Here is a 27,742-nt window from a genome sequence, read left to right as displayed (position 1 = left end):
TCTCCTGCTGAAAGGCCCAAAATGAAGTGGAAAAGAATGTGTCCCTCAAAGCTGGAGCAAACACACCTATCCTGTTTTTAAACATAAGCACTTGTAAGCATGACACCTTTCTACTTTTTGATTTAATCTCCCTTGGAAACAACTTCTGCCCCTCACCAGTACCACTGCAAGAAGAGGCTCCCTTACACTCCTTTCCTCCACAACTACAAGTACTTAATTGAGAGTCTCCCAATAATTCATGGTTTAGAATACCTGACCAAAGTCAGGAAGTGCAGCTGACAAGCAGCCTTTTAATTTCCTAGTCCATACTTTGTGTTCAATTCTTTTTGTCTTCACCAAGTATTCCAGTGTTACTGTAAAAAGCATAAACTATATCACATCTAGGAAAAGGTCCTATCCTGACAAATAACATCTATAGCTCTTCATCTTTTGCTACACAATCCTTACAAATAATCTATTTTTACTTGTTAATTATAAAAACAATAATGTGTACATTCCATCCTCTTAGAGGGGTTTTTGCTTGGAAACCACTAAAACTTGTAATTACGAGGATGCTCTGACCTTACCAAATGTTAGACCAGTGACTACTGCTGTCATTCAGTAACATGACTGCTCCATGCATAGCTTTTGTAAGAGCAATGCAGTTGTTAACTGTGACTTAAACACTAAACTATGCATACACAGTGCACAAGCAAACTTAATAGTATGACACGGAAAGGTTATCAGTTCTAAGGTAAACAGGATCTCGGTCTTCAGAGTAATCAACCTGTAAAATACTTGTAGCTGATGGTGCTTTTTCCCTCCCTCCCCCCCCTCATTTTGTTAACATCAACTTCGTAGTCAGATGAGTAGTGGCACTGGCTACTTTTTTCACTGCTCAATTACGGCTCTCTCAGAAAGTAACTGCAACATGGGACAAAGACACATTCTACCAGAGCTGTGCCAGGTCGTTGGGATGCCCCCGGAGCAGGGTTGGAGTCACCACCGCCTCCAGCCTTTCTTGCCTTTCCATCAGGCTCCAAGGAGCAGCGCAGCAAAGCCACCGCACTCAGCCGCAGCAGCTCCCGGGGCTCCGGCTCGGAGGGGCTGCACATCCCCCAGGCAAGCGCAGCACAGCGCGTTGCGAATTTAACAAGTGCGTCGTGGTTCGGTGCCGGTGAGATGACACGGCACACACGGAGGTGTGTTCTAAACCGGAGTGACTCCGCACGCCCCACCTCAGCTTGCAGGTTCTGTTGGCAGCGGAACACACGCCCACCCCCAAAGCGATCAACTGGATCAGCCCGGGTGCGAGTACTTAGAAAGCAGATTTCTGAAAGTGCATTTGCTTCCAGTCCCTGACAGTCCCTCAGAAACACACTGACACCTGCCCTGGGAGCCCCTCAGCCGGTCCCTCCGGCACCACGGCCGGTGCTGACGCCCCGCTCCAGGCCCACAGAACTACGGGGGGAACCGTGCCCCGCCGCTTCTCCTCACAGCCCCGCCGCCTCCCCTCACAGCCCCCCTCACCCCGCACCAACAAAGCACTTCCCTGAGGCCGCCGCCGCCCTCCACAGCCCGGCTGGGAGCCCGGGACGGCTCCGGGACACCGCAGGGAGGTCACAGCACCCCTAAGCAAGCCCGAACCCCCCGAGTAGGAAGGGACCCAGCCCAGCGCAGCCGGGCCCCGCAGAGCCAGCCAGGCCCGGAGGCCGCGGCCCGGCCCGTCGCCACTCACGCATAAGGGTGCTGAAGGCCACGACGCCCAGGAGCCCCTGCAGGAAGATGCCGAAGCTGTCCATGAGGGCCCCGTTCTCGCAGCCGCGGTCTCCCGGCCCCACCGACGCCTCCCCGCCGGGCCGCGGGGTGCTGTCGGTGAGGCCGAGGCTGCCGTTGGGCGGCGGTGCCCCCATGGCGAGGCCCGGCCCGGCCCGCGCCCGCCTCAGCGGCGCATGGCGGCGGCGGCAGCAGCAGCGACGTCGCGACCGGCGACCGAGGCCGCGCCCCCTCCCGCCCGCTGCCTGCGCCCCTTCGCCCGCCCCGCTGCGTCACCGGCAGCGCCGCCTCCCATTGGCCGAGCCCCGCCCGCCGGCCCCGCCCTCCCCTCAGCGCTGCCGCCCCGGGTCGGTGCCGGGACCGCCGGGCCGGGCAGAGAGCGGGGGCCGCGGGAAGGAGCGGAGGCGTCGGGCCCTGCCCCTGAGGGGAAAGCTGCACAAAGCCCAAGCGCACGGTCCCGCTCGGCAGAGGATGGCGTTCCCCCGCGCACCGCTCTGGGAGGGGAGAGCTGCGGCGGGAGCCAACACCGCCTGAGCTGCCCCAGCGCTCCCCCGACTCTCGGGCTCCGTTCGAACAGCGTCTCACAGGCGGCAGCTGCTCCAGCACCCGCTCGGGGGGTTTAATGTCCCCGCAGCCCCGAGAGGCGGAACCCCGGGGCAGCACAGCGCACCCGACAGGCGGAGCTCGGCCCCGCAGCACACTAGGGAGAAAAAAACCGGAACCTGTAGTAAAAATGTTTATAGTCTTTTAACAGAGCAATGGCATCACGGTCGGCATTTTCATTGAGGAATTCACAAGGCAGAACTGCCATTCAGGTTAGGTTCTCAGTTTCAGTGTGGGATCAGCCTAGGGCACCTACTGTAGCTTTTTCTTACATTGTTTCTTCAATTTCTTAGATAATTAAATCTGCCCAAATACATACTCACTTATAAGTAGGACCCAGAAAAATGCAGTATGTTTAAATCTATCAGAAAATCAAGCAGGGCAAAGGAAGAAACGGCTGTTTAAATAATGACATTTGTTGCATCTATCTTAGAAATCCACCTACGTGACTGTCCTTCCAGACAGGGGATGCTGAGCAGTGCCAGCACTCAGCAGTCATTCCTCTGGTATTTAGGCTGTGCCATAAACATCTGGAAGTAGCAGCTAGAAAAAACCCCACTCAGTTCCCTTCTGACTTGCAGAGCACACAGCACTGCCCAGTGCCTCTGCACCCCGAGTCAACGCTACCCTGCTTTAGGCTGAATCAAAAATGAGTTCAAGAATGCAAAGTTACCTAAAAGAAAGGGCAAGGACCAAATTATGTGAATTTTTCTCTGCCTTGCACACAGGGATCACAGCCATCGTGCACCTCACCTCAGAGGTGGGCCTCACCTTTCACTTTGTGGCCCAGGAGCAGTTTTTAAGCTTTCATAGCTGCTGCTTAATCCTAAGATGTTCCATGCACACCCCTGACTTGGTTAAAGATTTACCTAATGCTTTTACATATAAAATTTGTTTCAGACATGAATCTGGAAGCACAACTTGTAGGGCTTGTGCCTCACATCACTCTATATTCTATGCTTAAAAATACATCATTCCCCAAAAATACCTCTTTGAGGGTTTGCAGCTCCTCATGAGTCCTGTAAGCACCTCTGAAACCTGTGGCAGACAAGACACTGCCACCTGACACATGCTATTCACAAGCCTTCAGACCTCTCTCAGGTAGACTGTGCTCTGTGAAGGCAAGTAAAAGATTTATCTCAAATCCTACATATTTATAGATGTTTAAAGACTGTGTTAGACAAATCAGTTTCATCCCCTGTCCCACTCATATGCATTTTCTGCACCCAATATAAACCAAAGCTCAAGTGCAGCCAAGAAACAAGTGCCAAAGGAGCACCCAAGTATCATCTGTTGGAATGCCAAGTAAGGAAACAACTCTGCAGGGCTGACCTGTTTCTGAAACATCCTGTGGGCCTTCATGTTATTTAGAGAAAGCAAACCCAGGGTGGTTGCTTTTTTTAAATGAAAATTTCAACTTACCAGGATAGTGTAAATCTTACCATTATTCCTTATGTTCAAAGAAAGCAATAAAAAAATTACCCTGATTTCTAGGTTGTCAGCTCCAGTATATTGATCTGTTACCTTAGAAGAAGGCTTAGAGAAACCAGATACCCACAACCCAAACAAGCTCTCACCACGATGCTCCTGCAAGTGACATTTACACAGTCCCCATTTACCCTTTACATGAGTACAAGATGCCATCCACCTTTCCCCCACTTTTGTGAGATCAAATATTATTCATGGTAAGCAGCATTATTCATCATTAGATTAACACCAAAGCCATCAGTAACAGTTTAAGTATGTTTTTTTTTTAATTTTCTTACAACCACTTAAAACTGTCATATACCACAAACTTATGTACACTATTTACAGACAAAACAAGCAAAATATCCATCCAAAATATTTTTTAAAAAATCCTCTGATTAAATTGTTACACCTGCTCAAACAATGGTGGGATTTAATAGGCATATTTTCTTGTGCATGTTTCTCTTCCATGTAGTACTTCAGTTTCACTGCATATATATATATATTTAAAAGTTAAAGAAAGATAAAACAACAAGCAGAAGGGACACAACACAATATGCATTTAAATCTTTGTTTAAGAACAAGCAGCTAATTAAAAAAGGCAAAATACAGGAAAAGTGCATCAGTTCAAATGAGTTAGTATAAGAAAGAAGCCCACAGGAGGAGAGCAGGTACCCTTTAGGGTAGAGCCTCCTAGAAGACTTCTGATTGTCTACAAAGATTATTTAAAATTTATTTTAAACAGAATTAAAAAAAAAAAAAAAAGTGAAAGAGGAGAAACATGACACCTCCAGAATTTTTTTTTCCACGAGGTTTCTTGGAAACTGGTGCTCAACAACTTCCAGAGTGGGCAAGAATTCATTGGTGCCCAGACCTCATTGTTCATTCACACAACTCAAGTGATCTGTCCCTGTGTCTCAAGCAGAAGGTCTGTTCCTCTTGAACTGTGCAAGGCCAGAGGACTCCCACGGGCTCTCTGCCCACGTTTGTGCTAAGTCAGACCAACTGCCTCTGAATTTTGTCAGTGCAAGACCTGCTCACTTCCATGGCTTAAAGCTGAGCCACACACTGCTGGCTTTGCACCTCACAGAGTTAACTTTGTCTTCTGACCAAGAAAGTCCATTTGTATGTCTGGTGCATTTCAGAACAACAGATGTGACACTGAGGATGCTAGAAATGACCATGGAGACAAAGTGTCACTAAAATTAACTCACTTTTGCTATATTTCATACAGATTATTATTATTATTTAAATTATTTAGAAAAAACACATAACAATAAAAGAGGCTTGTTGTATCTGGTGTTCCACTACTCTAATCCTTCACCCAAAAGGCTGCCTTTGAAAACAAGGCTACATGCATGTTTGGGGAAGGCTGACAGTGCTCTGAAACATGAGTTCAGCACACAATCCCTTTTCAAAACGGAGCCTTCAGCCAAGGTTTGAAGTCTCCTGACAGAGCCTATGTCTTTGTGCTTAGTTACTTTTAGGTAATTTGAGCTCACAGTAGGCAGTAACCAGTCTGCCACTATGTGACAGGACTGGTTAAGGAGTAGCTTTGTATAGGATCATCTTTTTTTGGCTTTCTGGTAAGGCTACTAGATCTAGAACTACTCCTCTAACACAGATTTGGTCCAAAGGTGTCCAGTCTCCAATTTGAGCTTGGCAGTTTTGAAGCCTATTCCATTACATTCAAAAATCTTGCAAGCCACTTTGCCTTTTGCTAACAACATACCAAATCTTTGTACTTTATACAGAAGAATGGAGTGCTCAGTCCAATCAACTGTAAATATATTTACACTTTTGTGGACCTAGCAGCTAAATACTCCTTCCCTCTTTTAAAGCATCATTGGAATCAAGAACAAACACTAGAAAATCCTAAAACAAACAAACAAAAAAATACTGCTGAAAGTTGTGATAAGAGAAAGTAATCTCAACAACCACTCGAGAACTCTGTAGTTACTGTTTTACTGTTTCCATTAATCCCAGGAGTGACTACTAACACTCCTGGAGTTCTACACAACACTCAGATCAATCTGCCTTTTATTCCATTCCTCAAAGAGCCACTTTAAGAAATCTTTAGCATTAGGAAAAAGTAGTCTTCATTCACCAAGATCAGTGCTGTACCTCTCTTCTTCTGGAAGAATTGCTTTCAGTTTAGGATGGACTGCAAGCTGCTCATCCCTGGGGGCTAATTCTACCATGTTAACCTTCTGTGATGTTTTTAGAGGTCAAATACTTCTCTGTTATGGACCCCTGGTGCTGGTGCAGAAAGCTGACTGCAGTGATTCACCAAAAGCCTTCTGCCTAACAAGGCTGAGCTTAGCACAGCACAAGGACCATACAGAGGCACCATCAGATATGATATCTCCAGATATGATATGCAAAACCAAGACTGTATGATGCACGTGAAAATAAGACAAGCAAGAACCCTCAGTGGGTCAGCCAAGGGAAACCTCCTCTTACCATCCACATGAACAGCACACCAGGCCCAGTGGAAGTTATACAGAAGACATTTGTGCAAGACACCACTGCCTTTGCCTTTCTCCTGGACTCCCAGGCCCATTCTTATGGTGAACGAAGAAAGTGGTAGAGGAGAGCACAAATCCCTGAACTGCAGTCCCAGCGACTCCTGATGATGAAACATCAGGATCATCCAAAACCAAGATTCCACTGGCTACCCAAAATCCAGTTTTGAAGAAACAGAGTAAATAAAGCAGCACGTGAGCTGATTTCAAGCCATGTTGGAATAAGATGAACAGATATAAGTGCAGCTGTGTCATCTGCCACGCACAAAGAAAGAGGAACTTGAAACAGTCAAGTAGAAACACAATCCATCAAGATAAAGCCCCAATTATCCCTTTTAAATCCAGCAATAAAACAGAGTGCATTTTTTTTTCCAGGAAACAGAGTGTACAGTACCCGTGTGCAGCATAAAAACATTTCACAAATAATGAAAACATCCCTTTTGAAAATCTCAACAAAAATAGATCCCATTGGGACCAGACTGTCAGTGCCTCCCAAAACAAGGCAGAAAAATTCAGCCTATAAAACATACCAAAGGTGACCAGTAAGCATCCCACTAACCTATGAAACTGCTGACTGCTTTATTTACTGAGAAAAAGAAGTATGACATTTGTATTTAAAACCCTAGGCACCATGTTAACAGGTTCACTAAATTACCCTTTAAGCTCTGTTCTCTCCTGACAACTACTTAAAAAGACATCCACCTGTCCATGGGGAAAGATGGAAGCAACATCTCTTGGCTGTGCAGGTCAATTCTGCCAGGCATCAGTGCAATACAGTTCTGGAAACCCTGAAGAACTACAAATATTATCCAAGAAAACCATCTTCCAACCAATAAATCCTCTGCTGGTCAAATTTCTCATGACAAGATGCTGACACCAAAGCAGAAATGTTTCTTTCAAAACTTTTTTTCATGCCTAATGGCTTATCACTGAGCTTGTCCTTAGGGAATGGAGTACAGGCAGATGACCTAAGCACAACATGTAGAGCCAAAATGTCAATTTACTGACCACGTATCTGGTGTGAGGAAGAAGCATTTTGCTTTCAATTTAAATATTTTCTCAGACTCTGCTTACAACTTGGGAAAAAACTGTCCTAGTTACACACTGCTCTCCTTTCCTCTAGAATACTCAGCTAGTAAACAGTCTGAAACTTATGTTTTGATTCTAGAATGGAAAAAAAAAATCTGATTTTAGCACTTCTGTCACTAGGCAATTATTCTAAGAGGCAAAATAAATAAATCTTAGCTATTTAGCTTTGCTTATGCTGAACAGATTTCACTGGAGGTCACTCTCCCTCAACACCTATGTGGCAGATACAGACACTGTGCAAACTTGGCTCTTAGTTTACAAACAACCTCCTCACTCACAGCACCAGAATAACTGATCCAATCAGGCCTCAGAAACACTTGATTCCATCCAACTGACCAGAGTAACCAAGTGTTTGTCAGAAGCCACCAAGGACATCTTTCCTAAACAAATTCCTGCAGCAAGTAATTTCCTACCTCAAACGTCGTAGTATGCCAGGGGCTTTCTGCAAAAATGTATTTGAAGAGGAGATAAAGGACCAGGGCTGCACATGTGAAGCTTCTGCCTGTGCTCCCCCAAATACTCTGAGAACAGGCAGAGGGAATGAATGCAAGCCATCTGAAATCTAATGATTATTGGATGCAGCTCTTGACCCTGATACAAGTCTGCTGCATCTTTAACTGACAGTAGGGTAAACCCTGCTACTTAAAGTGTAAAGCAAAGGTCTACAGCAAGTGGCTGATTAGGTTTTATTAACCTTGAAAATTAAAATCAGCAGTTCATCCTACTGTGGGTTTACTGATGGAGCTACATGTCCCTCTGGTTTTTTTCCTTTTTTTTTTCCTAAAAATAGCACACAAACCCTTACCTAATTCTCCACGTTTTTATCAAGTCTGGTCCTGAGCAGCTGTAAGTAGTTAAAAATACAAAGTCATGCTCATTAGATAGTCTCCAGTATGCAAACACTGGCAGAGCTAAGTTGCAGTCCTCTATTGATTGCAGTTTTTTTAATGTATTCTCTAAAATGATGTTCAGGTAGCAAAGCAGAAGTCTGCTGACAGGCTCTGTGTGCATGGTCCAAATGTTTGCTGTAAGAAAAAGGAAAACTTCACACAAAATAAAAGAAAAATTATCTTGACAATCAAAACACAGAAAATGCAGAGGCACTTTCTCTTTCCCTCCTTTTTTCCTACAGCCCACTTGTAAGAGAAGTGCAAAATAATTTAGTTTTTCTGACATCTGAGAAAAAGGTAACATCCAGGTTAAGCCTACACAGGTTTCAGCTAAAAAGCTTTGGAACAGAAGCTCTGTGTGCTGACACTGGTTTGTACTCCCAATATGCCTAACAGAAGAGAGACTGCTGTGCAGCTACAGACAACCTGTCCAGAAGTATTTGTTCCCTTTTTAGTTCATCACTTCTACTGTTCAGGCTACAGAGGTAGTAAAAACAAAACAAAACCCCAACAACAACAAAACAAAACCCAAAACAGACAAACAAAAGAAAACCATAAAGGGAACCACACTCTACTGTACATTCAGAACCCTGTGGCCACGTTGTTGTCCTAACAATGAACAAATTAATTAAAAAACTCAACATTAACACACGAATGTGCAAGGAGCACATTCCAAACCCAGTGCTGTGGTAAAGCAAGTGTTCATCCACAGGGAAGGAAGGGAATTCTGTGAATCATCAGGAAGAGAGAAAGGTTATTTCTGGCAGCCTACATGCTCACGTAAACAGGATCCGCTTTTCCTTTTAATGTTCCGTGCCAAAGGAACTATTGAAATGTCATTTCCCACCAGAGGAGACTTCTTTTCTTTAATTGTTAAAAAACACATTAAAAAAAGAGAACCATAGAGCAAGAGACTCTTGTGTTCCCGAGCTGGCAGCTGGTAGAGTAGCCCTGTGTTTGCATTGGCATTTTGCTCCAGATGTTGTCTTCCTTTTGTCAGAGTGAAAAACAGAGGCTGACAGATGCTCTCAGATCACCAGGGCCTCAGTTTAACTTCATTTGGCTTTCCTTGCTAGAGAGAAAGGAGCATGTCTTTGTAGTTGTGCTTCAAAGGTCCACTTCAACTTGGCTGCTCCTCAGTTAGCAAATTGCTGGTAAAAGGCAAGTTTGACCCTCTCAATGTGATGGCAAAGTTTAATAGCTGGCCCAAGCTTCAAGTCCAGACACTCCTGAACAGTGGGCAGGGTCAGCAGCAGCAGAGCCTGGCCATCGATTTCCTGTCACAAGACAAAAACCCCATGGTGACTTTGCATTTTTATTCTCCCTGCTCCTTCAGCTTTGACTTGCTGTAATATCAGATTCATGACTGTTTGTGAATGTCATTTCTTTCATGGTACTCCAAGCAGCTTGAAAAAAAATAACAAATGAAATCTCTCGTTCTCACAACAAATTAATTCCTTTCTTAAAATGTCAGATCAAATTCACTGACAAAGGGAGGCAATTTCGTGAGATGTTAGTTAAAACAAACCTAATATGGGAAGCCTGGAAACTTTAATGCAGAATGTCACTTTATCCAACCTCTGCATCACTCTGAGGAAACAGAGGTCCTACAAGTGAAAATACATCCTCTGGAACATAAACCTTACTCATTACCAGTCCCAGCAGTGAAGTTTTTAGAGATGACATTTTTTTATGGCAAACTTTAATCAAGATTTAACACGAACAATGTTAGCTTGACTCATGTCTGTACGTTAGTTGTCACACTTCAACAGAAAAATGTTCACTTGTGAAGCTGTATAACACTGTGATACCCACAGTCACTCCGCAAAATGGAAAACATTCATCATTTGGAAAAGTCAACACAACTGGCAAAAGTGTATCTCCTGCCTTCATGCTGCCTGGTTGCAGGCATTCTCCATAATTTTGGGATTTGGATGCCCCACAGACCAAAACATCTTGCACAATGTACTAGGAAACATGAAAAATGCTGCCCATCCCCTTAACCCTCCTCTTCCAAAGTGCAGAAGGTTGTGCATACCTTTGTTTCCTCAAAACCCTGATACAAAATTTAAACTAGTTTCGTTTTGTGATTCCTTGGAGGATAAGGAACAAAATAGCAGAGTCAACATGCAACAGGCAGAAAATCATACCTGATCAAGGAAAATTCTTGCCAGAGGTGCACAGTCAGTGGATTTGAGGAATCGTACAACATCAGCCACGCTCCATTCCAGAGGGTTACTGTCCAGTTGCAGCTTTTCAGCAACTTCTATTTTTATGTCCTGGACAAGCCACACCATGCAAAGAAAATTTCTAAGATACTATATTTGCAGTGGACCAACACTCCCCTCTACTTCCCCCCCCAACCCAAACATTCAGCTGCCAAATAAAGCTTTAATAAGAACTCAAATGGTAGAGGTTTCTCTGCCAGCAGAGATGTGGAACATTGTGTTGAGGGTAGAGGCCAGAACAATGTTACAGCCAGTAGCAGGGTTCTAGGTCCAGGATTTGGCTGGCACCACATAACTGCTCAGGCTGGACCAAGAGGAGTGCCAACAGCTGGGAAATGGGAAATTCACCACTCTCTCTACAGCTTCCTGCTTAGTCTTTATTACAGTGCTGTAATATGACTGCAATAAAAATAATGATTTTTAATTATTCTTTAGTGCCTTCACAATGCCCCTTGCGGGATAACAGCATTTTATGGGAACACATGTAGTACACTTTAATACTCCCAAGGTGTTTGTGCTTGCCCAACAGTGAGCAAGCTGGAACAGAGATCTGCATTTGAAGTTACCTTTGGCGAAGGAGGTTTGTTTTCATCATCAGAGAAGGAAAAGGTCCTGAGCTTCCTCTTCCGCTTGTCTCGGTCCTGAGCCAGGGAATGAGACAGCTCACTCTGGGTAGGAGAGGATGACAGTGACTTCTTCTCTGATACCTCTGATTCCTCAAGTAATTCATCTTGGTGCTCTGAGGTACTATCTTCAGTCATAGATTCTTCATCTACCTCATCCTGGTCATCCTCCTCTTCGCCTCCACTGCCCTGAAGAGGTAGAGGAGAAAAAAAAAAAAGTGAGAATATAAAATGGAACTTTTAAGACAAAAGCTACAATTGCCACCCATCTGTCAGCTGTAACCTGAGGTTTCGCTCTATACAACTACCTGAAAGGAGGGTGTAGCCAGGTGGGGGTTGGGCTCTTTTCCCAGATGACTTTCAACAAGACAAGAGGGCACGGTCTCAAGTTGTGCCAGGGGAAGTTTAGGTTAGATATTAGAAAGAATTTCTTTACGGAGAGGGTGATCAAGCATTGGAATGGGCTGCCCAGGGAAGTAGTGGATTCTCCATCCCTGGAGATATTTCAAAAGAGACTGGATGTGGCACTCAGTGCCATGGTCTAGCAACCGCAACGGTGGTTCAAGGGTTGGACTCGATGATCTCTGAGGTCCCTTCCAACCCAGCCAATTCTATACAGGAACCTAACAGTTTGTTGCTTCAAACACAGCCAGTCAAAGCCACACACCTTACCTATTAAAGCTTTTTGGCAGTCTCATACCTGAGGAGATCCGGCTGGAGTGTTATCCACTGAAGCAGAAGAACGTTTTTTCTTATGAACAAAAAAATGTTTTCGTCTCTTCCGTCTTTTATTTGGTTTTTTCATGGCTACTTCCAGGTTGCTGTGGCCACCCGGAGGCCTGCCTATCCGCTTGTTTTTCCGCTTCCCGTAATAGTGTGCTGCCAGGACAGAAGAAAGGAGCATCGTGGTGAAATGCACCTTCAGTGACAATAGGTATGTTTCCACCATCAGGACTGAAAAACTACTAGAAGGACACTACTAGAATCTCAGGAGAAATTCTAATTCTGCAAAACTTCAAAATGAGTGTGTCTAGATTTCCCTCATTAATTTGGTTTAAAGAAGAGCTGCTAATTGATTTTATCTGCCCTATAAAGATTTACTTCCACTATTTGAGAAGCCCCAAATGATCAGATTTTATATAAAAATCACCAGCTACAACCTTGGGTTTGACTTAGTGGTGATTTTTGTGAGGTTCTGTAGTTTTAATCATAGTTTTTAATGTTCTGCTTGTTCTCACAGTGCAAAATGGTGAGACTTGGTTCAAAAAACCCTAAAACTCTCAAGAACTTGAAGCTGAGAAGAGCCTGAAGTTATTTTGTTACACAACAAAGTGGTAAAAGCAATTATAATGCCACTTAATTTACAGTATTAGAGTCAGTTCTTTTCCCAAAAGTTGTCTTAAGAAGGTAAAGGTTTCAGGCACACAACAATAAATTCATCTTCTACCACATGATATAAATTTCTTTCTCTCCTACACACCAGCAATGAACTTCAGAGGCCTCCTGGAGACAAAGGCAGAACACAACCAAAATATAAGACCCCAAGCCCCACCTCAGTGGAGGTCAGCTCCTACTCACTGTATTTAGTCTTCGTCAGGACAGAGCAGTTCTCTGAACACTTATCCAACACCATCTGAGGGCCGAAGAGGTTTGGACAACATTCCAGTTTGATGCATGTTTTTCTACAGAAATCTGCCACCCGATCTGCTGTCCTCACGACCTCCACAGTTGCACGGTAGCTCTTCCCTTTGTACCTGTCATTGACAAGGTCACTGTTAATCAGGACCCCTCTAATTACCAGGGCAAAAGTACTTTGTTGAGAGGTATACAGATATATGGCTTTGAGATCAAACTCGGAGGAAATGTGAGCAAGTACCAAACACAGCAATGCTGCACCACCAGCAGTTATTAAATATAATCTGAGAGGACTATCCCAGAGTTCAGATGTTTTGTTTTGTTTGTTCACAGATGGTTTGTTCTTTCTTTGTGGGACTGCAGACGTGTCCACTTTGACGTAGACAGCTGGTCCCTAAAACCAAGATGGAGTGCACCAATTCAGCTAATAAATGTGACAGCAGGCAGACTCCAGTCAGCTATTCTCTGCACGTACTACTGCAAAAAATGAACTCCTGTCACATTTCCAATTAGCTTTCATCTAACTGCTAAACAATTCATCAGGACAATCACTTGCCATGACTCCACATATTGCTCCTGTTTGATTTAAATTAAAAAAAGATTTCTTTTTGTTCATCAGCCTTGCTGTGACACTGACAGAGCCACACTGTGAAATATCTGCCAGACTCATTCATCATTTCTGCTTTGTTCTCCCAGCACAGCCACTGGCACGTGCTGATATCTCTTCAGGATGTCTCAGGCCTGCGAGTATCTCCTTAATGCATCAAAAAAAAAGAGCTGTATCATCATAGTCCAGATATCTCTGGTGTCACTACTGTGACAAAATACAGCACACAGCAACTTCAGTAAAACCAGACTATTTTTTTCCCTCTATTCTTCAGCTCTATCTTCTATTTACATTAACTTTTCACATGATATGCCTATTGTCCAAATCCAGACTTATCCTTGGACACGTGGAAAGGTGTCTTTTTAGACATGAAGGTGATCCAGCAAAAGTGCCACTGACATGTTGAAAACTATGTAGGAAAGTGTGCTATGGCACACTGGCTCCAGCCCAAAAAGCTCATCAGGAAAACTTGGGAGTCCTTCAAGATAGGATGGTGTAGAAAGACTTCTGTGCTTTGCCATGCACAACAGTGCTGTAATTTAATTTCAGAAGAATCTTGTGCCACTGAGAAATCTGAGTGGAAATGTCATGGGGGTGTGCAAGGCTTCCTAAGCAGTATGTGTTTCTGGTTTTAAAATACTGACAATCATCTTCAGGTGAGTTAAATTAAATTATCTTAAACCTCACCTGCAGGTCTGCCAGTGGACATGCTATGTTGTATCAGTACCACACCACTCTTACTTCACCACTTCACTGCTCATATGCCAGTAGCAGAGCACACCCAGCATACTAAAGAGCACTGCAATCACATGTGCTTCACTAGACATTCATAAAGAAGTTTATAAAGATTTGGAAATCTGATGGATGTCAGCAGCATGATATGCTAGAAGCAGTTTTTCCTTCTCTGAAATGTGGAAAGTTAAGACTGCAGAGAACATTGCTGTTGGGAAGGGGAACAGAACAAGAATTTACTTGGCTTTTAGGGTCTCCCCATGCCCATGCCATGCAGCCTCTTCATCCAACTGCAACTCCCTCAGGACACGGCTGGGTTTGTAAGCTGCATTGATCAGTAAAGTGAGAACCTATAGCAAGGGAAAGAAGAGGAGAAAATACATTCAGGTTATTTGTATAACAAATCTGTTTTAAAGTGCCAAAGTTGAATAGGAAATTACTTCTATTCATCCAGATTATCTAGCAACAAAGCACTCATTCACAGCAGAATGACAGGTAACTTCCCAAACACTGCCAAAATAAAAACTGAGTGCAGTCAACACTTTGGGCCTTGCCAAACCTTCAGGATTTGTCTGCAGAGTCACGAGTGTACCTAGCAATTTCCAAGTCATTGCCCTTGAATTACACATTACTAAATTAAAGCCTGGGGCTGAATACCACAAAAAAGTGCATTACCTTAGGTAAATCTGTGTGATTATCTCAGAGATTGTTTGACATGTGAAGATGTGCCAAAAAATGCTGCAGGATTTTGCTGCCTGCCAACCCACTACTTGCTACAACATCATACTGCAGAACCTGAAGCTCCTCTGTTTTGCTTTCATGAACCATGATAAAGGTCATACTACAAGAAAATAAAATTTCTCTGGTGCTATATAGTAACTTAAAGTTGTGAATAGCCTGGAGTTGGTGGGGTATAGCACAAATTGTGCATTCAGTTTGTATTTGTTATTTTTAGTATGTACTCATTCAAAATCATTCACAAGATCAGTACCTTGACATAACCAACTCACAGCCTCAGCCCTACTAATGCAGCAGTCCAGAGGTGCACAGTTCAAAAGAAGAGTATTACATGTAAGGCAAGCACCAAACTCACTCTGGGATTCATACACTGTGTCATAATGGAAATAAACACAACTAAACATATTGGTTGAACTTCGAGCAAAACTCAGCATCAGCACATCAGCAGGATTTGTACATACTTTATGCTTTCAGGCATAAATGAAGCTGCCACAAAATTTCCCACTTGTGCTTTTGGAGTGCTTACATCACAGTACTGAAACTTGTAGAAAGTATAGAGAACCTCTCTTTATGCAAAAAAGAAACTTCTAAAATATTCAGCTTGACTCTTGTCCACCAGACTGTTGTCTCACAGCATGTCTGCCAGAAAGACTTTCTTAAGGTCCCTCTCAGTTATGATACATGGTAGAGAAGGTGAAAATTCCAGAGAAGTTGAGTCAGTTCCTGCATTTAAAGTGATTGCTTCACAAGAGCCCCAATGTGCACATAGAGTTATGCCTTGAAAAGCTTTCAGCCTCTCAGGTCAGATAATAACCACTCCATGACCTCTTTGGAGGTTTCAGGCAAATAATTATTGCATTGAAGTATCCATAAATTTGCTGTGAAACACCTGGAGAAGAAACTCTCTGGCATTAAAGAATGGCCTCTTCCTACCTTTTCCTCTCCTTCAGTTACATTAGAAAGCAAGACCACATTTCCATCTGATCTTTGCAAACCATATCCAACTTACAAAACACAGAAAATTATTTTAGTTTTCCAATTACTGAAAATAATTTGCCATTCCTATTAAGAGAATCTGCATTTCCTTTGGTTTAACATCAACAGTGCAGACTGTAAAGGAGTTTTAGGATTATCAATTAAAATTGAAGCATTTATTACTGCTATAAAAATATGCTAACTCTTTTGACTGTGGTGATTACAGGTTTTAACCTTAAAAAAAGAAAAAAGTTTAGCACTAGAAGGCTGAGTGTAACTCAGATAAATGAGAGACTTTTATTCTTTCCCAGCCATTCAAAGCAGTCCATGATTGATAGTTCACTCTTTACTCATTATCAGCTTAAATTTATTTATTACCCATCAATAATCAGAGTGAAAGGAGTGTTTATGATACACTGTCATATGCAGGCCCACCACATCCAAGCACCTCACCTCTTTCAGCACAAGAACACAGTTCCCAGGTCCCACAGACTGAGGCAGCTCTGCAATCCTGCCTTTGTTAAGGTAAGGCCCTGAGAAGCACCGGTGGTTGAAGTAGATCTTTGGGCAGCAGTACTTGCCATTAATTACCACTGAGAAATGACAAAGCAAAGATTTAAATCACATGCTACAACTTCCCCAGCAAAGAGTGACTTCTTACAGTGTGCATGCAGTATTTTGCCTGATGCTTCAAGGTATTACAGCAGTGAGAACAGGCAAGACAACAGCAATCCCAACTTTTTGGCAGCAGCAGCACTTCCTACACAGCAATTATGGATAAATTTTACAGTCAAGTAATTATCTTGCTCTCAAACTTCTGTTACCAGAGAAGCTGGCAAAGTTTAGCTGTTCACCTAAACTGCAATATCACACTGCCTTGCATTTTTAGACCCTTCTCTCTATCAGCAAACAAAACATGCAGCAGCTGATGAAGTGACATTAGGTTTTCTAAACCTATTAAATGGTTCAGTGCTGCTCAAAATTAAAATTAGGTATAGTATGCATTGCAAGACACTTAGGTATAAATACAGAATCTTTTTACACTACCATTGATGTAGTTTTTCCTGATTGAGCAACACTATCACTTAAAGATCTTAAATTCAGTAGTTAATAACTGGCAGGTAAATAAATGAAGTAAAATTTACATTATCACTACAAAAAGCCAATTAAAATGCTAAGTAAGCAGAAAGCATTTCTATAAAGCTTGCATTTGGTGCAGCTTCAGATGTGCATTGCACTGTACAGAGAACAGCAGAAGAGGCATTTTGTTGCCAGACAGAGCTGTCTGACTGTTTCACCAGCAGATGTACTTATTCATCATACTCATTCTTGCAACAGTTTACAAAATTATTAGGTTTTGCCATCTGGCACACCAAGCAGTTTACTGTTTCAATTGCTTTTGTTTATTATAATGATGAAGTTATAAAAAACAGACAAAGCTGCTTCCCAAAGCTAGATTCTAGCAACTCAAGAGAACAGATGCAGCACGCCTGTTACGTTTCTCCCAGTGTTATTAAACATAACAGGTGACAATAAAAAAATCATCTGCATAAGTCACAGCACACACTTAGCTCCATGTATCCTCTGCTGGGTGGGGGATGTTCTGGTGTAAAACCCTCATTTCCAGGTATAATGCATATACCAAGTGCAGGACACAAGAAATCATACATTTTTCTTTGTTTTATTCTTTTTTGAAGCTGAAAAAATCATCAAAGGATGAACCCTTTTCTTTCTCTCCCCTCTCCTAACAGAAGAGTGCTGTGCAGCTGAAAAATGAGGCAGCTGAACTGTTACAGGATTTTGTCTTTGTTAGCCTGCCCTCTCTGATCAGTACCTGAGTCAGAAGAGTTCAGTTCCTGGTTCTTTAGTCCATCATGAACTGTCCGTGAAGACAAAATTCTGAAATGAAAATAAGAAGATTGGAAAAAGACAAAGTCACTTATCAATTACTAAGACTCAACCATTTTTTTTTCCTCCAGGTTCAGCCTTATCAATCTGCTTTTCCCACATTTCACAATAACAACATGCTAGGACTATCAGATTCAATATGGAAAGGGCTACTGTACTGCTACAGCTAGCAGCAATCCTTCCTTGCTTGAAGTGTACAGGCCACCATGCACACAAAGCTGCTGAAAATAGTTTGCATTTTCTTGCCTCCTTTTAACTTAATTCAACATCTCATGGCACAAGGCAGTGCACAGTCTTACCTCATGCATTTTAAAAAGGATGGATTTTTAAAAATTATTTCAACAAAATATAAGCAAAATGACTCAAGTACTCTGGTAAGAATCCCAATTACCAAACATGGAAGAACAGTCTGATTATTATTTTAGGAGCAGTGAAAACACTGGTGGGACTACTGACAGATCTGGTGTTTGTAAAGCTGAAAGAGTCAGCAAAGCCAAGTGTCAGGCATTCTGCTGAGCATTTTTGAGCAGGCTCACATGAAAGACTTTCATATGCATGACACAGAATTTACAAATGGATTGTAGATATTAGTAGAAGTCTCCTTTTCAGCTGCTCTGGGCCAAATTTAATCTGGGAAGGAACTATTATATGTTCATCTACTAAATGTCTCACAACAAAGACAAATTTTCTGATCAGCAGTGCAAAATCACAGCTACATGTTAAGGCACCCACATTTTCTAAGCATTTTTATTACAGAAACTGTATTTAAGAAGGGAATGCAACCAAGAGGGAATCCAGTAATTTTCTTTATTAATCACCATTAAAAAAAAGAGACTCAGGTACAAAGTTACAATCAATCTTATGATCAGGATAGTTTTTCTTTGAAAATGAAACATCAACAATTTCAGCTCCAGAACTTGACCCATTCAATAACAGAGCTGAGTTGCACTGGCTTTGCTAAAAAACAAATCCCATGCTTTCTATCTCCTCCTATAGCAGCATAAGAGGTTTTTTTCAACATCAACAGGAACTACCAGCATGAAGATAAATGGATTGTGGAATCTTTCAACCCTCAGTACAGCACTTCTGTAAAGCTAAATCTCCCCTAAGACAACAGGATTCACCAATTAGAAAAAAGAAAACACCAAACAAACCCCAACAAAAAATAGAGAAAATAACCCTCTTACTTACTGTTTCTCTGGCTGAACTACTGCAATTTTTTTCTGCTTGTTTACTGAAAGAAAGAAGAAAACAGCAAAGTATGGGAGGCAAATGAAATTTATAGTATAATTATAGTATAATACGTAGATATAAAATCTCATTTCCTTCAAGCTATACACCAAAAAGAATCTATGTTCAAAGTAACCACAATGTTAGATAGCTGAGCCAACTGCACTAGGGACAAACTGGCCCATTTAGTTTGAAATAACCCAAAAGGTTTCCTTCAACTTTCACTAAAACTTCATGAAATCAGGCATGGATATCCCCAGATTTCTAGGAAATCTCACATTCTGTGCATCTTTTTTAGCATCACAGCCCTGTACTACCTGTAATACAAGCAAAAAAGGAATTATATGCTTTCCTTTTCAGCACCCAAAGGTGTTGACACCTAATAAAAGGTCAGGTTCATAGGGCTAACTCACAATTTCACTGGCACAGGGAAATTCAACACTGTTTAGTGTTGAAATGGAATGAAATTAGCTGTTTAGAAACATGTATGACTTAAGCTAATTCCTATGGAGGAAAACACTTGTAACTAAGAAAGTCAACTAGGTGATGTGTCCACTTGCTAATTCTGGTTTTCACAATCAGGTAATAATATTAACAAGGGTAATGCAACACGTGCCTCTGCAGTAATTTCAGGCTTTGTCCCCAATAAACTTCTGGATTTTTTTTTTCTTAATAGCATCTTTTCCCTAATTAGTTGTCTCTCTATTCTCCCTCCTCTGTTCTTGGCAGTCTCAAATTACTTTCCCTTGCTTTGACTTGCAGTAAACAACAGCTCATTCCAATCTTACACATTGATTCTCTTAGTAAGCATTCAGGATATTGTTCAGCTTCTATAACTCTCATTAAACCTTAAGAAATAGATCTCACTAACCAGTTGAGAGAAGACACTATCTTATGCTACTGGCTAGTGGATTTAGAACAGGTAGGATTTACTTTTCCATAGCTTATCATTAAGGGATTGTAACCATGTGGCCCATCTAGAAAGCTAGAGCCCTTTATTTCAATGGCAAAATGTACATGCACTCAACACTGCTTTGCTATGACATTAATTTTAATCACACAATTGGAAATGTAAAATAACAGTCAGGGGCAAGCCCATGGCAAGAACAGCTCAGACAAAGGTGTTTGCATAGCACAGGGGTGTGTCCATGATTTCTTTATTGTGACTCATGGAGCATTTCCTTGTGTGCAAGGGTGTCAAGCCAGTGTCAGGCCACTCTGCCTGGTTTGGACTGGCTGGCTGCATTCCAACTGGACCTAACACCAAGGGGGAACAGTTGTGCAAGACACAGATTCTCTGTACACTATTGTTTCCAAATTCAGTGATGTCTGTGATAAACTGCAGTAGATAAACAGCAGCAGCCTGCTCCCAGAAGTATCCCCACCTCTACCAACCCAGCTAAGCACTGACACAGAACTGGTACCTATTGCTTTGCGAGGAGGTCTGAGCTGATATCCATTCGTCTCACACCAGCCCACTGGAAATATATTCATGGATTCCACACTCACTATACAGTCAGGGACGGGCTTCTTGGAGCCTGTTCAGTTGAAAGAAGCAAAAATTGAAACAACTCAAAAAATAAACCCCCCACATTTGGTTAAAGCTTGCTATACGTTTGCCAGTGAAGCTGCTTTTATTTATGGTGTATCTGGAACACAATATCAATTGTTTATTCATCCCCTTTTACTGACCAGGTTATTTCTTGACTTATTTTCTTTCCTCCTAAAGGCTGGAGATGGGAATTTCCTATCCACAGTTCAGCAGAGATTCACAGTGAATAGTAAGTGCATGCTGGTGTACTACCAATCAAGAAATGGGATTCAAATGGAAAACAGCTGACATAGGTCTATTCTGTCTTAATGAGGAAGCTCACTAACAGGTTTTTTTCCTAAGTCTGGTCAAAGAAGTTCACTTAACAGGTTTTTTCCTAGGCTCGGTCAAAGATTGCTCAGAATGCAAGTCACTCATCTGTGAAAATGTTCAAAGGCCCTTGCTTGCTTAAGACACTGAGTAGCATGTTGCACAGTGCACTAGCCTAGCACTGGCACACTGCACTGAACAAATACCATTTTTGCCTGCCTTAAACAAGCACTGCCACCCACAGCTAACTGGGAACAGACACTGCAAATGTGTTTTGAGAAAATGGTGACTTGCTGCCCATATTCAGCAGACAGTGAGTTTGCTCCAGATACTCTTCTGATGATGGTACAACAGAAGAATTCATGCAAGTGCTACTCTCCTCTCCCACATCAGACCTACCTTCCAGCTGAAGCCAGAGGTAGGACTCTTTCAGCTTGGTGACTGTAGCAATGCAAACTTCTTCAGGATCAACTGGGTTCACAGCCTCAAGTTTCATATTCTCTTTGAATCCGTGGTCAGAAGTTAACTTGGAAAAAGAAAGAAAACGAGTAAAATGCCACCTGCCTATCCAGTATATGATATGAATAGCCAGGAACAGGAGAAACACATAGAAGTTTCAGTGTTTGAGTAACACTGAAAGATACTCATGCAGTCAGGGAAGATTTCAGATACTTAGCATATTGAATACAAATAAGGTATATTACAAACGATGAAGAGTTTAAGTTAAAAGACAGACAGACATAGAAAAGAACATGTTTGTACTCAAGACTTAGGATCCTGAGACTCACTGAAAGGACTGAATGCATTCTAAGCAACCATAAATTCTCTGCTGCTTGCTACCTATGTGATAAGTCTGACAAACAGTCTGACCAGGCTCTGTATTCCATTATGTTAGCTAGAAAATCCATTTTATGTATGCAAATAACATCTCTGCCTCATCCAGATGAGTTCTGGCAGACAGCAGTGGAAACTTTCTTTTAATTTTACATTTTTTGATAAATAGGATTTCCCTTTATTCATCAATTTAGTCCATTTTAATAAAATATTTCCTAAAATGTAAGAATGGTTATCTATCCAGCTCTTAAAGTGTGTGAATTAAAGATAAGAAGTAACAGCCAGAAAAAGGAATTTTTCTTCCAGAGCCACTCTGCTACATAATTACAGGATCAATCCATTATGAATTCTGGAACTAACCTACACTGATCAACTCTTCTCAGAAAAGGGATAATAAATTCAATGACCTGCTCAGAGATGCCACAGCTTACAAGACAGAACAAGGGCAACAATAATTCAAAGCCAGCAACACCCTCTTCAAAAAGTAGTAATTATTCATTTTAATTTCTTCCCCTAAGCACTGCAAATGTCCAAGCATTGTAAATGGAACTGGGTGGCAAATGTTAATAGTACCCTCTTCTGCTTGACAAGGTATTCTGCTTTGGGAGACAGCAATACTGTCACTGAACCACCAAAAGCCCAAAATCTAGCAAGTAGTTCAGGCACTCATTCATGTTAAATGATTATCTGGTACTAATTTAAGATGACTTGATATTGATTAATATAATGGAATGAATTTTTCAAGCTGAAAGGAAGGAAGATTGAAAGAGTGCACTAAGTAAATGAAAACAAGGTCCATTAAAAGGCCCTGTTTCCACAACTACAGGAGTGCCAAGGATCAATACTGTTTTATGAGTATTCCATGGCCTCTTACACATCTCAATTTTACAAAACATTTCTTTTCAATCTCCTTTACCACAACTGAAGCATTACTTATCTAGGAATCTGGCATCCACTACTGTCCACATACATTTGCACTTCAGGAAGTTCCTCAGTGATCACAGTGATCTAAGTAACATGCAAAAGGGTCTTCTACCTAGAATCAGAGTGCCATTTACATAACAGAAGAAAAGGTTTTTTCCTGCACAAGAACCTTACCAAAGGGAAGCAGGTCTGGGGAGCTGCCTCAGCACCACATTGTTTGAGGTAGTCTGCCCAATCAAAGTCCTGCCCAGGATAACCTAGGTGAAGAAAAAACAAGGCGTTAATTAAACAGCATGAAAGCAAATGACTCGTTTCAAGTTTACCATGAAGTACAGATCACTGAGATCTGTTTGGGTAAATCAAGTCAGTCAGCTGAGTAGGGGTTCACTGAGCCATCTGAGCTCAGCCCATAGCATGGTTCTCATGCCTCTGAGATACTCTTAATTTTCACTGCAGAGGGACTTTGGGCACTGCCACACCTAGATTCCCATCGTTGACCTGAAATGGTGTCAAACTAGAAGTGACTTCACAGAGAGCAACATCAAGCATGAATCAAGTAGATCTGCTGAGCAGACAAGGGCAGAAACCCAAACACAGGGAAGGGTTCACACTGATCAGAGAGTACAGATGAAATTCTGGTAAAGTTTTCAGAAGATTACTTCAGTAATATGACTAAAACTTTTAACATTTTTTTCATAATAGTGCACTCAAAATGTGCTCAATACCAACCTCTTATTCTCTCAAACACATTAAATACCAAGTAAATAGAGTAGTTAGTTTTGCTAAGAAGCTCTTGAAGTTTGTCAACAGCTGTAGATCTGCACATGTCTGAGGGTAAGAGTCTCAACATGCAAGTCTGTCAGGAGAGGCATCTCTCCAGGAAAAAGACAAAATAAATTCTACTTAAACCAAATACTTTGCTTCCCTGTGATCTAATAAAAAGCAAATAACTGAAAGGAACTGGGTCCAGAAATGTGCAGCCATGACAGTTTGAGGCTGGCAAGGAGACAACTGCAGCACTCATTCCAGTAGCACCTTGGTAGCACTCCCTTGTAAGAGGTTTAAGAAATCAAGGACCCATTTATTATCAGTGCCAGTAGCACTCTTGAAACAATTCAGAATGTCCAGCCCTTCTGGGGAGCCTACAAGATGATAAGCTAAACATCTTTGTAAGCTTCAGTCCTACTCCCCAGTTCCTTTATGTCCATAAGGAATCTGCTGCTTTGTCTGATCAGTCCTTGAAAAAAAATATAACTTAACTTCTAAGTAGTAAGAAACTCTAAAAATATTTTTACTCTAAAAATATATTTACTCTAAAAATATATTTAAGCATCAGATAATATTCCATTTTGATCAGAATCAAAAATCCAATGCAAAGACTATAGGCTTCTGATCCCATATCAACTAATGTTGAAATCAGCATTGCCTTCAGCCCCAGACCACAAACTCCATTTGTTTAAGTGTCCACATTTTTATGCATGACCAGCATCCCCAGTTACTGTCATCTTCTCAAATCCAGGCATGTACCCAGGAAAATTCAGTTTCACTAACTCAAAGCTCCTGTTTCTCAGAATTTGATCTCTCTTGTTCTTCCCTTTACTACTATGTATAACTCTTTTCCAAAAGGGTTGTCCTAAGCATAGCACTCTGGGGACTGGCAATGTACTTCCTTCAACAAGGAGGGAGCACAAACATACCTGGTGGGGGACTGAGATGCAAACCATTCTTCAGACTCCATTGCACAGGGAAAATCCCAGCACTGTTGACATGACAAATGTAAGAGTGGCTGGGTGTACGCTCTGGTCTCAAGTCATCAATTTCTATCATGAAATATTTTTCATTGTATACCTGTAGTTAGCCAAAAGAGAACCATGTTTCTCTCTCAAGAAAAAGCAACAGTTTCTAGAAAATATACAAAAAAGATTCTAAAGTATGTCCTAGTTTTATATTTCACAGGAACATTTTGGTTTACATCAAAGAAAGTCCCTTTATAACCTTTCATCTATTTACTGAAACAGGAACAGAGAAGTTGCTCAAAACCAGATTATGGTGGGGAGTTTTAATTTCAACTTTTTAAAACTCATATGAGCCCTTGTTTGATAACCAGGCTATTTAAACATCAGACCTTGTGCATAGGAATGACATCAGCTTTTGCAAAGAAAACCCCCCAAAACACCACCTAGAATCTATATTCAAACGGATACTCAGATTATAAGGGATTATATCTTATTTTTAAAATCTGCATTTGACAATTTCAGCTATTTTGAGCTTGTATATTTATGGAACCTTTCCCCTACTTTCAAATAGAGTGTCTAAACTATCAGCAGTTTGGGTTTTTTTCCCTGGCAGCCTGTCCCCCATACAAAATAAAATCTAGCTCAATATTTTAAGATAATCAATTAATGAGAACGTCCTGAGCACTTTAGAAGCAGAAATTGAATTGAATCCTGGCAGAACAAGTTAAAGAACTCTGGTACCTTGATAACTGTAGCAGGAGAGATTACAAAAGGAGCCATTGGGTCCACAGCTTCTAACTTCATGCCTTCAGAGAAAGAATGCACTCCAATCACAGGTTTATCCTGGAAAATAAAATATCAAGAGTTACAGATTAGTTGTCATACATGTTAAAACTTCTCAGTGTACTCACACAATTAGAGAGACCTTAGTAAGGTCTGCACTCCTCTAGAAAGACAGTAATACAGCTCATCAACAACCAGGGGTTGTCCTGTAAAGGACCAGAACCAGGGATTTTGCCCACTATGACAAGACATCTGTGATGGGTTCATTGTCTAAGTTAAAAAGAAATGTATCATTGTATGGGGTTTTTTTTGAGAAAGGAAACAGAACGTAAAAAACCCACAACAAAACAGCCTAACAAGTTTCAGTAACAGCTGCTGACTTCTCTGAATGATGTCTTAGGAATACAGCATTTTCATTACATTACCTACAGCATTAAACTACACATATTGTGTCTCTACCTTAAAGAGATCTGTAGGAACTGATGACTCCTCTTCCTCCTCTTTCACCTTCTTCAGTATCTCTTGCCAATCTGCCTCACTCTTCAAGGACCTAATGGCTTGAGTAAAAAGAAAAACAGTGAATGACAATCTTCTTTCTTCTTATCCCTCAGAAAACTGAAAATTTCTGCTCCTCCAAGTGGTAAATTAGCATCTGTTCAGCATCTGTGCAAATATATTCCTTCTTAAAAACTTTCTGGTTTCTTAGACATTTGGATGAGTTACAAAAAGGGGTTGAATTCAAGCAGCAGTATCACCCATATGCTGCCCAGTCTACTGGTTCAGAGAAAAAGGAGGGCACATCAGTACTGAGGAAAATGTATGAACTGAAGACAAATCCTACCTGGATAAAGCCAGTCTGTTTTATGTTTAAGCAAGCAGAAAATTCAATAAATACTCCACAATTCTGTCCCAGTTGCATCAGTTACTCTTTTAGCATCTGTAATTGCAGACCACACATCTCTCTGATAGACGATGAACTACTTGTACCAGTGCAATCATGCACTAAAGATCCCTGAAGTCAAGCTTGTGAGTGTATCAAAGGCTCTTACATAGATATAAAAAGAAAGCAAGTCTAGTAGCTAACTAGTGTTGTTAAAAGCCAGGATTCATGTGAATAATGCTGCAGAACCCACCCATCTCATTTCTGTCAGTGACTTAGCATTTCCCTGTTCACAGCACCATCAAAGGCAGTATGCTCACTGATCTCAATGGCAATGGTTTTGTTTTCCTCAGCATGATTTTATCTTGCCATGGGGGGGAAACTTTAAAAAAACCAACAAACCAACACAACAAAAACAGCTCTTCTAAACAACCTAAACTTCACCAACTAATAGCACTGTGTGCCAGAACCTTAGATGTACACCTGCCTGTGCAAAAAGGATAAAGACTCAACATCTTTCAGTTTTATGCCAAGGTTTCTCCTCATCAGGAAGCATGTTACACCACTGCTCAGCCCATAAGCAACCCATTTGTAGTTTATATCCCACTTCTTTGATGACTCACCCCAACACACACATGCTTGGAAACTGTGGTAATCTGCTCACTCCTCTGCCTCTGCTTCCACACACTCATTCCCTGGTTACCCATTTTTAAGGACATTTTTATATCCACATAATTAAGGTCTTGTCTAAAGAGGTGTTATCTCAGTGGACTTGGAGTCCCAGCTGCAAAAGCTTCTGTTGAGCAGCACATAAAGGAAAAGAATTACTTCCCTTCTGCCCAGGATCCACACCTACTGAAACCAACCATGCATGCAACCCCTTCCTCAGTTTCTCCCTTTCCACAAACAGGTGGAAAGTTTTGGCAGCCAAAACCATTCAGCTACCAGAGTGCCAGAGTACTCTGTGAGTGGGTCAAAACCTTGTGAGTGAGTGGGTCCAAGCCAAGTGAGTGGGTCAAAGCCTTGTAGGATGGTGTACTGGTGTTTTCACTTAAACTTCATTAGGTACAACATTTGTCAGATGACACACTGACCATATGCATCCAGCAGGCAGATTTAGAGCCCCAAGGCAGCAGAAGTATTCTCTGGCCTCTGATCACCATGGAAATAAAGCATGTTTTGTAGTACCTAAAGGTGGTTGCAGGCTGTATCCATGTTGAGTTGCCCATCCCATTTGATGAAGGAAAGGGTCCAAGTAGAATATCCACTGGTCAAACTTGTCAGAATCCCCCAGCCCTTCGTATCTCAGTTTCAGTCTCCCACCAACATTGTCCACCACGTGCACCACCCAGGCTTCCAGGGAATCACGGATGTTCTGCAGTTCCAGTCGGGAGCCTGGTGCAATGAGATCCAGTGGATTTTTCCCTCTGTGAAGCTACAAAAAAGAAGACAAACCATTCTGCTCAGCAGAACAAAATGAATCCCACACTTCCCTCCTCTTCATGCACATTCCTTTTGCATAAATAAATTGTGAATACAGAAGTAAAGAAATGCCTGTCCCTTACTGACACGAGACAACAGAAATTATGTTTAGAATTGCTGATCCGCACTGTCTGTAGATACAGTCACACGTTTCAGTTAACTCATCAGTTTCAGAAGCTTTATAACTTATTTAGTCAAGATTTGAAGGAAACATGATTAATCTCTTAAAACTGAGTC

General features: G+C 41.7%; 2 protein-coding genes across 2 annotated transcripts in view; both read right to left on the bottom strand.

Moving 5' to 3' along the window:
* Window positions 1-1,922, bottom strand: part of LOC103533213 (store-operated calcium entry regulator STIMATE) — a 34,961-nt gene extending 33,039 nt beyond the window's left edge. Inside the window, exon 1 of the mRNA XM_030458353.1 lies at window positions 1,718-1,922. Within this exon, the coding sequence (XP_030314213.1) occupies window positions 1,718-1,892 (175 nt within the window). The 5' untranslated portion in view covers window positions 1,893-1,922. The remainder of the gene's footprint in view (window positions 1-1,717) is intronic.
* Window positions 1,923-9,145: 7,223 nt separating this feature from the next.
* Window positions 9,146-27,742, bottom strand: part of SFMBT1 (Scm like with four mbt domains 1) — a 30,985-nt gene continuing 12,388 nt past the window's right edge. The window contains exons 5-20 of the mRNA XM_008498965.2: window positions 27,212-27,458; window positions 25,603-25,700; window positions 25,102-25,203; window positions 24,322-24,472; window positions 22,799-22,881; window positions 21,266-21,392; window positions 20,430-20,543; window positions 18,967-19,009; window positions 17,702-17,766; window positions 16,321-16,460; window positions 14,395-14,504; window positions 12,759-12,934; window positions 11,881-12,059; window positions 11,124-11,369; window positions 10,480-10,608; window positions 9,146-9,606 (exon numbers count right to left, since the gene is read on the bottom strand). Of these exons, the coding sequence (XP_008497187.2) occupies window positions 9,466-9,606; window positions 10,480-10,608; window positions 11,124-11,369; window positions 11,881-12,059; window positions 12,759-12,934; window positions 14,395-14,504; window positions 16,321-16,460; window positions 17,702-17,766; window positions 18,967-19,009; window positions 20,430-20,543; window positions 21,266-21,392; window positions 22,799-22,881; window positions 24,322-24,472; window positions 25,102-25,203; window positions 25,603-25,700; window positions 27,212-27,458 (2,151 nt within the window). The 3' untranslated portion in view covers window positions 9,146-9,465. The remainder of the gene's footprint in view (window positions 9,607-10,479; window positions 10,609-11,123; window positions 11,370-11,880; window positions 12,060-12,758; window positions 12,935-14,394; window positions 14,505-16,320; window positions 16,461-17,701; window positions 17,767-18,966; window positions 19,010-20,429; window positions 20,544-21,265; window positions 21,393-22,798; window positions 22,882-24,321; window positions 24,473-25,101; window positions 25,204-25,602; window positions 25,701-27,211; window positions 27,459-27,742) is intronic.

Source organism: Calypte anna, chromosome 12 (assembly GCF_003957555.1).
Source record: "Calypte anna isolate BGI_N300 chromosome 12, bCalAnn1_v1.p, whole genome shotgun sequence".
NCBI classification, from domain to species: Eukaryota; Metazoa; Chordata; class Aves; order Apodiformes; family Trochilidae; genus Calypte; species Calypte anna.
This window is presented reverse-complemented; position numbering and strand designations above follow the sequence as displayed.